At 43.8% G+C, this 12,050-nt stretch overlaps 1 protein-coding gene across 1 annotated transcript in view; it reads left to right on the top strand.

Annotated features, from left to right (window-relative positions):
• The window catches only part of LOC116504371 (valine--tRNA ligase, mitochondrial-like), a 36,815-nt gene extending 25,225 nt beyond the window's left edge, over positions 1–11,590 (top strand). Inside the window, 12 exon segments of the mRNA XM_032211351.1 lie at positions 707–780; positions 874–952; positions 1,908–1,961; positions 1,964–2,034; positions 3,989–4,141; positions 6,015–6,039; positions 6,042–6,169; positions 6,171–6,221; positions 6,765–6,876; positions 10,167–10,348; positions 11,183–11,317; positions 11,473–11,590. Coding sequence (XP_032067242.1) covers positions 707–780; positions 874–952; positions 1,908–1,961; positions 1,964–2,034; positions 3,989–4,141; positions 6,015–6,039; positions 6,042–6,169; positions 6,171–6,221; positions 6,765–6,876; positions 10,167–10,348; positions 11,183–11,317; positions 11,473–11,574 — 1,166 coding nt within the window. The 3' untranslated portion in view covers positions 11,575–11,590.
• The last annotated feature ends 460 nt before the right edge of the window (positions 11,591–12,050 follow it).

The following is a 12,050-nucleotide window of genomic DNA, read 5'->3' as shown; positions in this document are numbered from 1 at the left end:
AGGTAGATGTGAGGACATTTAAGAGTTTCCTTCGTAGCCTTCCCTTTGAGTTTTTTAAAAAAAATCCTCCCAACGGCTTATTTGTACAACAGAGGATGTAGGGTTATAGCCCGGAGACTCAGAATCTGAGGGAATAAGACAGTGATGGCTAACCTTTTTGTTGTCATGTGCTGAAAGCGCAATGCATGCAATGTCCGCGCGACACTCCCCACGACCCATTTTGGACCTAGTAGGCCTCCCTGCCGCCTCCTGTTACAAAAACGGGCTGTGGAAGAGGGGCACCACAACCCCCTGCGCTCTCCCCGCATGCGTGCATGAACCTCTGCATGCACACGCATCTCCCGCATGCACGCCTGTCTCCCTGCAGGTGCGCTGTCCCCCTGCGCATGTGTGGCAGAGACCCCAAAACTAGCTGGCTGGTGGGAGATGTGCATGCGCGGTGGAGCTGAGCTGGGGCGACGGCTTGCGTGGCTGCAGAGGGCTGTGAGTGTCACCTGTGGCACGTGTGCTATAGGTTCGCCATCATGGGAATAAGGAATGCTTCATCTTAAAGTACCTGGGGGATTATATCTTGAAAAACATGAGAAAAATGCTGCCAAAATTTGGGTGCCATGATTTGGGGTAAAGGTTTTGGGTAGGCTGTAAAAATGGACTTGGGTTGCATGGAGGTGGCTTCCCATCAGTCATTGGCTGCTTCTATTCCTGTTTCAGGTCCTGCAGCAGAAGCTAAAGGAGAGCAATCTAAGTCCACGAGAGCTTGTCATTGGTTCAGAAGGCCTGGTAATCGCTTTTCCTTTTTGTCCCCCCTTACCCCATCCCTCTCTATTCCATGGCCTTTGTGATCTCACTGCTCCCTTCTCTGCTCCCGTTCAGCTGCAGAATTTTCCTCAAGGAATTGCTGAAAGTGGCTCGGATGCGCTAAGGTTTGCTCTCTGCCGTTACAGTGCCCACGGTGAGAAATTCATCCATTCATTCAGTCCTTCTCTCGTGATGTTGAGCTGTTGCTGGCCCTTTAAGAACTCCTAACCAGAAGAACAAAACCAACAATTTATTATTGACTAGGCCATTGGTCAAACTCTCAGTAGTTGGCCAACTAAGGAGGCTAGAATGATACAGATCTTGGAAAAGTCTCTTTCATGCTGGTTTGGTTAAAAATATAACCTTGAAAATTGTAAGGGTCAATTCTGATCTAGACTTACATTGAATTCATTAAGGTGACTCTCCCTCCTTCCCTCCTGTACAAGTCCATATATCTTAAGGTTTCCAAGGCTTGAAGCATTGCTTTAACTATTATACCAAGCGGGCTTTCTTGCAACAAAGAACCTCCTGTTTATTTATTTAGATTAAAAGGATATGTGGACAAAGTCAGAAGAATTAGGAAATCTGGGGTGTCCAGGGAGATATTATGGAGGAATCAATAGGCACCATGTAGGGTAGTTAGTCCTGAGGAACGTGGCTGCTCAGTGCTAAGACACTGAGCTTGTCGATCAGAAAGGTCGGCAGTTCGGCGGTTTTGAATCCCTAGCATAGCGTCGAGTGAGCTCCCGTTACTTGTCCCAGCTTCTGCTAACCTAGCAGTTCGAAAGCATGTAAAAAGGCAAATAGAAAAATAGGAACCACCTTTGGTGGGAAGGTAACAGCTTTCCATGCGCCTTCAGCATTTAGTCATGCCAGCCACATGACCACGGAGACGTCTTCAGACAATGCTGGCTCTTCGGCTTTGAAATGGAGATGAGCAGCACCCCCTAGAGTTGGGAATGACTAGCACATACGTGTGAAGGGAACCTTTATCTTTAGTTAGTCCTGATTTCATGATAGAATACAACTACTGTTGTATAAATTAATGACAACTGTCTATCATAGGTGCACATGAAAATTTACGCTCTACTTAATTTATATCCCAACAGGCACCAGTATTAATCTAGATATGGCAGACATGGAAAAAGCCTCCCATTTCTGTAATAGGTGTGGAATGCCCTAAAGTTCACTTTTGCAGCCTTGGGAGAAGAGTTTGCCCCACTGGATCCAGAGCAGGTAACTGGGAGTGAAAACTATGGGAAATTGTGGGAGATATTTAAAAATGGTCTTTTATTGTGTGGGATGAAAGCTCTCTCGAGACATGGTGACCCCTATGTCCATTTTAGGTAATATTTCTAACTTTGGGTGTCCAGATGGTGTTGAAGATCATTGGATGTTGTCAATCTTTGGTCAAGAACTAAGGAGAGGCATAGATAAATAAACGTCAGGTCCCCAAATATGTGGGTCTTCTGAACTCTGGTCCACAAATATTGTGGGTCTTCTGAACTCTGGATCCCCTGGTGGTGTGGATAACTATCTCAATAACAGAATAACAGTGGAAGAGACCTTGGAGGTCTTCTAGTCCACATGCTACTCAAGCAGGAGACTCTACCGTTCTGGACAGTGGCTGTCCAATCTCTTCTTCAAAGTGGATGAAGCACCCACAACTTGTGAAGGCAAGCCATTGGCACAGTAGTTAAAACGCTTTACTGCAGGCTACTTCTGCTGACTGCAATTGGGCAGTTTGAGTCTCACCAGGCTCAAGGTTGACTCAGCCTTCCGTTCTTCTGAGGTCGGTAGAATGAGGACCCAGATTGTTGGGGGCATATGGTGACATTGTAAACCACTTAGACAGGGCTGCAAACCAGTGTAAAGGTGGTATAGAAGCCTAAGTGCTATAGCTATTCCACTGGTTAATTGTTTCACTGTCAGAAAATTATTATTGCACTAGAAGTTAATTATTAACTCCTGGCAATTGTTCAGAAGCTGTGTGAGTGGAGATTGTGCTTTCTGCTATGGTTTGCCATTTAATCACAACTGAGAAATGACCATATTTAGAGTTTGACAAAAAAATCTCAGTCTCAGCATCTAGCACCTTTAGCACAATTACAGTGATGGAGAGCATTCGGTGCAAATTAGGGGCTGTGTTAAGAGAAATTTAGAATATAGCATCCCCCCCCCCCCGTGTGTAAAAGATAGTCCATGACTTATGACCATAATGGAGCCTGCCCATTATGATTATCAATCGAGATAGTCATAAGGACATCACCATGACCCAATTTTACGACTTCTTTATCCAGTGGTCATGAGCCGAGGTGGCCAGTGGGTAGAGTGCAGTACTGCAGGCCACTTCAGCTGACTGCTATCTGCAGTTCAGCGGTTCAAATCTCACCAGCTCAGGGTTGACTCAGCCTTCCATCCTTCCGAGGTGGGTAAAATGAGGACCCGGATGGTTGAGGGCAATATGCTAACTCTGTAAACCGCTTAGAGAGGGCTGAAAGCCCTATGAAGCGGTATATAAGTCTAACTGCTATTGCTACTGCTATTAAAGGAATCACCAAGATCATTAAATGAATCCATGGTCATTAGTGAATGCCACAATTTTAGTATTTTTTTGTTGAAAATCCTAAATAAATGGCTTTTTCAGCAAAAACGTAAATAGAAGTCCCATGATCAAAGGACACTGTAAGTGGCAATAAATGCACTCATATTACTGTGTGGGATGAGGGGCTGGCTCTCAGGACTTCAAAACCAGGTCCTAAATACCTTTGGATCAGGGTGAAATTCAGCAGGTTCTGACAGGTTCTGGAGAACCAGTAGCAGAAATTTTGAGTAGTTCCGAGAACTGGCAAACTGGCCCCAGAGTGGGATGAGAATGGGGATTTTGCAGTATCCTTCTCCTACCATACCCACCAAGCCACAGCCACAAAACCACTAGCAAAAATTTTTTGAATTTCACCACTGCTTTGGATGGTCTGTCATAACTTTGAGCAAACAGTCATAAGCTGCAGACCGTCTGTAATGGTCCCAAGTTTCAAACTTGTCCTCTTCCTTACTTCCTTGCTGTACTTATGGCTTGTCTGCAATCAGTTTTTAATCCCTTAATCTTCTTCTATTTTCAAGAAAGTAGATCTTTATTAATACCCAATAGGCATCGTGACTGTGAATTATCTTTCTGTACGGCCTCCAGGTCTTCCCCAGATTTCCCATGGACCAGTGGATCTTGAGCCGTCTCTATCACACAGCAGAATATTGTGCCCAGCACTTTGAGAACTACAAATTGCATTCTGTGACCAATGCTATTTATCTTTTCTGGATGCAAGATTTTTGCAGTACCTATCTGGTAAGCTTACCATTGATTCAGGGTTCAATCACCCCTTTGCTGTGGGATCAGTGGTGGGATTCAGCCAGTCTGCACCTGTTCGGGAGAACCAGTTGTTAACTTTCTAAACAGTTCAGAGAACCGGTTGTTGGAAGAAATATCCTTTTATTTATTTATTTTCACTTTACAGGGCTAATCCTGGAAGGAAGGCAGGAAGGAAACATTCTGATGTTGTTTCTAGCCTAATCTTTATTGCCCAGCTTACAGAAACTGCCTCCCGTTAACCCTTATTACATTGTAACAGCTAAGGCAAAGTGCCCATCAACATGAGTGATGTTGAGTTGGCCATACCAACCCAGTCACATGACCACCGAGCCCCACCTACCCAGCTGGTTATTAGAACAGAGACCCGGTTGTTAAATTATTTGAATCCCACCACTGTGGGGGATGATCTTAGTTTGCTCTATTACGAAAGAATGCACAGGTTGATGTTAAGAAGGAAAATGCACAGAGTCCAAGAATTTGGAGATTTGATTTTTTTTTCCATGTGAATTCCTCATGGAGTAAGGTAGTCCTCCATTTACAACCACAATTGAGCCCAACATTTCTGTTGCTAAGCGAGACAGTCGTTAAGTATGTTCTGCCCCATTTTTTGATCTTTATTGTAAGTGAATCGCTGCGGTTGTTAGGTTAGCAACACAGGTCGTTATATAAACCTGGCTTTCCCCATTGACTTTGCTTGTGAGAAGGTCTCAAAAGGTGGTCACATGACCCCAGGGCACTGCACCGTCATAAATATGAACCGGTTGCCAAGCATCTGAATTTTGATCACATGATCCTGGGGATGCTGCAACGGTTGTAAGTGTGAAAAAAAAATGATCCCAAGTCACTTTTTTCAGTGCCATTGTAATTTCCAGCGGTCACTAAATGAAAAGTTGTAAGTCGAGGACTCCCTGTAAATAGATTAATTCTATGTTGGGCTCTTTTTATGTGCATTTCCTGAAAGACCTGGATGTGTTGGATTACAGTACCCAGAAGAGGTGTCTTTTGTTAAAACAGGCTTCTCGAAACTGATACCAATTCCAGGATTTGTGATCTAACTCCTGCAGGGTTGTTAGGTGTGTGAGCTCATGGGCCCTCACGTTTTAGAGCTCCGTGTGAGCTCTAAAACTTGAGGCATGGCTTGGGGCATGGCATGGAAGCAACACAGCCAGAGAACAGGTCTAATTCCCCTTTATTGCTCCAACTTTGCCCCCCAAGCGTCCCCACATTACTACAAGTCCTGGAGCAAAGCTCTCACATGCTCACCTTCAACAGCCTCTGTTGAAGTCAAGCAAACAAGGTTTGCAAACCAGTAACCAAGGCAAGAAGTCCAGTTAGCAAGGTTAGCAGAAGAGTAACCAGAGTCGGAGGTTCAGCGAAGCAGGCAAACTGAGCAAGCCCCACAAGGCAGAGCACACTCTCCAGACTTTGGCAAGTGCACACAAGGCTCCACAGATTCAATGCTTGTTCCTGACAAATGCCCCTCCCACCTCCTTACATCTCAGTCCCCAGGTGTGCCTTGTGAAGGGGGGCGGGGCACTCTCCTCTCTTGTAGCCGACTCAGTCTACGTTGTTCTCACCTTCTCTCTTCTCTCCGTGCTCTAGGATCAGGAGTGGGTGATCCCTGCTCATTGCCTGAGCTCTGTCACTCCTGCTCCTCCCTGTCTACAAGCCTTTCTGATCCTGAAAAGCCCTTCCCTTCCCCAGTTTTCTCCAAAGCCAACAGAGCCGCCTCCTCGATCTCTGTCAGCTTCTGTTCCAGCTCATCTCCCCCCCCCCCCCCCCGCCACAGATTCAGGCTCCAACAGGGACATGACACTCCGCCACTAATGTGTTGGGTCTCTCTTCCCAGGAATCTGTCAAGCCCATCCTAAGGAGCGAGATACAGTTCGCCTTTTGTCTACTCAGCAGACTTTGTACACTTGCGTAGACCTGGCTCTGCGCCTCCTGTCTCCCTTCATGCCTTTCCTTACTGAGGAGCTGTGGCAGCGACTTCCCAGACGACCTGGAGACGTCTCCTAGTATCTGTGTGGCCAGGTACCCAAGCCCTGAACATCTGGTGAGTCCAACTTTCACTTGGAAGCTCCTTGGTGACCTCCACTACTTGGGGCAAACTTACAATATTTTTCAGAGTATAAGACGCACCAGAGTATAAGACGCACCAAGATTTTGAAGAGGCAAATTAAAAAAAGAGTTTTAGTGCTCTGCAGACATCCCAAAAATGGTCTGTTTTTCATCAAAAATGGCTGTCCATAGCCTTTAGGAGGCTTATAGAATGCTCTTGTGGGAAGGGGCCAAAAACAAGCAAAAAAATGGCCCGTTTTTTGCTCATTTCTGCCCTCCCCAGCCCCCAGGAGCACTTTGGAAGCCTCCTAAAGGCTATCATGGCATTTTTGCAAAGGGGGAGGAGTTTCGGGAGGCCAAAAATGCTGTATTTAACGTATAAGGCGCACCCAGATTTCACCCTCTTTTTTGAGTGAAAAAGATGCGTCTTATACTCTGAAAAATTGGTAGTTCTTCCTCCAATAAATTATAATGAAGTTCTAGAATTTGACAGCACGAAAAAGATATCTTTTAAAGAGCGATTTTCTTCCACTTCTAGAGACATTGGTGTAATCCTGAGGAAGAGGCAAACTTCTTGGCAGCGCAGCAAATTATCCAAGTGATACGTTCCATGAGGGCAACTTGCCAGCTTACCAAAGCTCGACCAACAGGTGAGCCTGAATTCTCCATTTTTCTATCAAAGCCTGTGGATGCATGGACTTTCCTCTAGCAGGGTACTACATGGGTAATACTTCATGGGTAGCACATAATCTTGTGGGACGCAGTGACTCAGTGGTTAAGACGCTGAGCTTATTGATCAGGAAGGTCGGCAGCTTGGCGGTTCGAATCCCTAGTGCCGCTTAACAGAGCAAGCTCCCGTTACTTGTCCCAGCTTCTGCCAACCTAGCAGTTCAAAAGCACATAAAAAATGCAAGTAGAAAAACAGGGACCACCTTTGGTGGGAAGGTAACAGTGTTCCGTGCCCCTTTGCTGTTTAGTCATGCCAGCCACATGACCACCGAGACTTCTTCGTATAGCACTGGCTCTTCAGCTTTGAAACGGAGATGAGCACCACCCCCTAGAGTCGGGAAACTAGCACATATGCGCGAGGGGAATATTTATTTATTTATTTATTTATTTATTTATTTATTTATTTATTTATTTATTTATTTATTTATTTATTTATTAGACTTATATACCGCTTCATAGGGCTTTCAGCCCTCTCTAAGCGGTTTACAGATTTTTAGCAAATTGAGTCAGCAAATTGCCCCCACAGTCTGGGTCCTCATTTCACCTACCTCGGAAGGATGGAAGGCTGAGTCAACCTTGAGCCGGTGAGATTTGAACCGCTGAACTGCAGATAACAGTCAGCTGAAGTGGCCTGCAGTACTGCACCCTAACCACTGCGCCACCTCGGCTCGGCTTTACCTTTAGCACATAACCTTAAATAATAAATACGGTGTACAATTTAATGCATGTACAGCTCTGGGGCAGAAATAACAAATGAGAGCTCTGAGCATGGTAGACTCAAGTAAAATACTATTTACAGTAAGCCACAAACCAAATTGTTGTTCTCAGACAGCTTAGCAAATTGAATAATCAACCACTATAAAAGAATTTTTAAAAAATGTGCAAGGAGTCCTGACACAGCAAAGAAAGTGTAGATATTATCTAGAAAGAGCAATAAAATGCCTCAGAGTTTAAAAACATTCTAAGATATCACCAAGAGTGCATATGGCATTTAGTACACTATAGTGAAGATGAATAGCAGAAATCTTAAAACTAGAACCTACTACCCGGGGGAGGCCTTCTCTGTGGCAGCTCCGGCCCTTTAGAACGAACTCCCCGCAGAGATTCGGACCCTCACCTCTCTCCAGGCCTTCCGAAAAGCCATTAAAACCTGGCTGTGTCGGCAGGCCTGGGGTTGATGAGTTCCCTTCCCCTCTCTATCTGTGTGGCTGTTGGCTATTTTAATGCTTGTATTGTACTTTTGTGTTCCCTTTCCCCCTTGGGTTGTTCGCCGTCCTGAGTCCCGCAGGGAATAGGGCGGCATATAAATAAAACAAACCTCAAACCTCAAACCTAAGTGCTAAAACCAAAATGACAACATTAATTAAGCCATAGGCCTATGGATTGTAGCACCCGCATCAGCAGATGTGGTCCATTCTGTCTGTCCTGCATTTTCAAGAGATACTTTAAAGCCACTGCAATCCAAAATATATTTGAATAGATACAGGCGTATTTTGTTTTATTCACTTTTCTTGATAGTGCTTTACAGACATCACAATTTTTTTTACAAGATTTTCCACTAGCAAAAGAGGTAACAATTTGCCGAAGCTCAATTATGATGAACATTTTTAGCATAAAGTATTTTTAATTAAAGTATATAATTGTGGTTTTTTGTTAAACATAAGAGATTGTCATTTACTTAACGGCCATAAGGGAGCCTGGTTTATCACAGTTTAAGTCCAATCTGTGGTTCACTCTGGGTACAGTTTTGCTGGAAACCAGAAATAAATGCCAGTTCTTGACCAAACTGTCATAAAACTTGGTCATGTGACCATGGGATGCTGCAAAACAGCCATAAATGCTGCCTGGTTGCCAAGCACCCAAAGTTCGGTCATAGCCATGAGGTTGGCCATAACCATGGGGAGAGGTTCCAAGCAATCAGTCGTATGTTGAGGACTATCTGTAATGCTATTCCTCAGTTAGTTAATGCAGTGTGGTGTAAACATAACTTACATGCACTCAGAAACCAGAAATATTTATGTGATTCATTTAAAAAAACTTTTTTAAATAAAAAAATTGGATTATGGAATAAAATACAAAAATGCAAAAGCAAATAGTAAAGAAAAGGGGGAAAGAAAAATGAAGAGGGGGAGAAGAAAGGAAAAAAAGCGTTGACTTCCGATTCCCTCTGATGCAGTAGAATAAAACATTAACACCAAACCTCAACGTTCTCCTTTTCCATAATAGTATAAACTAGCTATTTCCATAACGGCAAATCAATCTAATCAGTAAAACCCCAAACCAAAGTTTGATTTTTTCCCCCACCTCAAGCACAAAATTCAGAAGTGGTCTCCATGTAGCAACAAAAATACTATATTCTTTTCTTTGATCAAAACGGTCAATTTAGCCATCTTTGCCAACTCCATCAATTTTGTAGCCCTTCATCCATGGTGGGAATCGAAGTGTTCTTCCACTTTTGGGCATATGGTAGTCTTGCTGCCCTCAGCATATAAAATCAAAGTTCCAATTTTTTTTCCCTAAGTCTTTTTCTTGTGGGAAAAATTATATGCACTGGGGTCCCTCCCAAAATTTATATGGCTGACTTTCTTATTTGCTTTTTTGCAATGATCTGGAATGAATCTCACAATATCTCTTGAATTATGGCCAGGTTCGTTGCAAAGGTAATGTCAGGGCTCCGACAGATCATGAGTCTCAAGCCAACCTTCAAAAGAAATCCAGTTATTTATAAGGAGCTTCATGTTGGCAGGTTCCCAAGTGAAGCCAGCTCTGACCCCATGTAATTTACGACCACAATCATGACCCTATTTTCCCCTTCCTCCGGGTGTGTCATCAATCACATTCGGCAACAGGGCAATTTCACGGGTTGTAGAGATCACTCCCCTCTGCCCATTGGTGGATTCCAGCAGAGACTACTGCCAGTTTACTCAGGGTCTCTCACCTTCTCATCCCGCCTTTCCTATGGCAACTCGAGAGCAGGCCAAGGATGCTTTGCGAGTTGGCAGGTAGGCAGAAGATCAAGACTTACGTTTATTTGAGGAGGAAAGTTTCTCCTTGCAAGGTTTATTAGACATTTATTTATAGACTTTATAAAATATATCCACGTAAGGGTAATAACAAGGTTCCCAAACAAAAGTATGTTGTTTTCTTCTTTTCTTGGGGTCCTTGACCTTGAAAGTGGCAGTTATAGTTATTTTTTTCTATTCGTTCACAGTGTATCTGGCTTGCTCAGAAACGGCCCCCTGGGCTGCCTATGAGAAATATCAGGAGCCATTACAGACATTGTCTTTGGCTGGATCTGTGAATCTTCTCCCCAGCTCTGAGGAAATAGAGCTACCTCTGAACTGCCTGGCTGTGAAAGTCAATGATCATACCAGCATTTACATGGATCTGCAGGTGGGTTGTCATTTAGCGTATTACTGACTTTCAAGATTCATGGAGAATCAGAAAAAGGAGGTGATTGAAAGAGCTGTGGAAAGTTTATGGCCTCTTATCAGGGAACATGTATAGGCCAGTGCCTCATAAAGAGATGATAGAAGGATGGAAGGCTGAATCAACCTTGAGCCGGTGAGGATGGACAGAGAGACAGACAGAGAAAGAGAGAGGGACCCTAGAGAGATAGATACTATAGATGAATGGATGGATGGACGGACAAACAGACAGACAGACTGGGTTGCAATTTAGCTTCAAGATTCGTGGGGAATCAAAGAAAGGAGGTGATTGAAAGGACTGTGGAAAGGTTATGACCTCTCATCAGGCAACATGTATAGGCCAGTGCCTCATAGATAGATGATAGAAGGATGGAAGGCCGAGTCAACCTTCAGCCGCTGAGGATGGATAGAGAGATAGAGAGATGATAGCTATAGAGAGATAGATACCATAGAGAGATAGCTATTGTAGATAAGTGGATGGATGGATAGATAGAGGGATAGATACTGTTGATAGATATTGTAGATGGATGGATGGATGGATGGATGGATAGATGATAGGTAGGTAGGTAGGTAGGTAGGTAGGTAGGTAGGTAGGTAGGTAGGTAGGTAGGTAGATAGATAGATAGATAGATAGATAGATAGATAGATAGATAGATAGATAGATACAGAGATAGATACAGAGATAGATAGATACAGAGATAGATACAGAGATAGGACTATAAATGGAGAATGAGGTGTTTAGAAGGTGGGTTATATCTTCCACTACAAGTTTTTTTCCTGATTTTTCCCCTCATCCTAGGATATGGTGGATCCTCACAAAGAACTCCTCAAACTGACATCCCAGCAACAGAAATTAAAGCAACGTCTGGCAAATCTCACAGAAAAACTTCAGAAGCAAAACTCCTTAAAAGCCAAAATGAATCACGAGCAAAAGGTATCAAGAGCCTCATGCTGAGATTCCTGATTGTTTGGTTCCACTGGACCAGTAGACGTTTTGAGAGCATGTCATAGGGCTCAAAGAAAGCCATTGCCATGAGGTTAGCAAAGCATGGCCCACCTACTTACTTAACACTCTCTTTTTCTTCACAGATTTCCTTCATTCGTTCAGAGCTGCAGCACATAGAACAAGTGTTTGCCACTTTTCAGAAAATGGCCAAAAAACAGGATGCTGGACTGACTAAGGAGAACTAATGGATTTACCCTGTTCCAGATAGTAGAATTTACTCCAAAGCAGAGGATGCTGAGCTTGAGGGCAGGTCCTGGAAGGTTCACATGAGTTTAGGCATCACCTTCTGTGGTGGGAATTGATCTTATATTGCTCAGGGTTTGTCAGCACCAGCCCAGCTTTAGAAGCGTCAGTGATGATGGAGGCTGAAAAAAATATTAGAGCCATCATGGTGGCATCTGCCATGAAACCTCCCCCCCCCCCCCCCCATATGATCACATTGCTTAGAAATTGTTGGGATAGATTATTTGAACAAGGATATAAATGTCGGAAACATGTCATAGTTTATTGCTCTAATTTTCTAATAAAGAGGAAATGGGTGCTGTATTTCCCCCCCTATGGGTAATTTCCTTTCCATTGGCAAGGATGGTCAAATATATAACATTTTTGGTCCTTTTGACTACTCAGTTCAGACTGCTTCACTATAATATTGTTTGGTACC

The sequence above is a fragment of the Thamnophis elegans genome, chromosome 2, assembly GCF_009769535.1.
Source record: "Thamnophis elegans isolate rThaEle1 chromosome 2, rThaEle1.pri, whole genome shotgun sequence".
Classification (NCBI taxonomy): Eukaryota; Metazoa; Chordata; class Lepidosauria; order Squamata; family Colubridae; genus Thamnophis; species Thamnophis elegans.
This window is presented reverse-complemented; position numbering and strand designations above follow the sequence as displayed.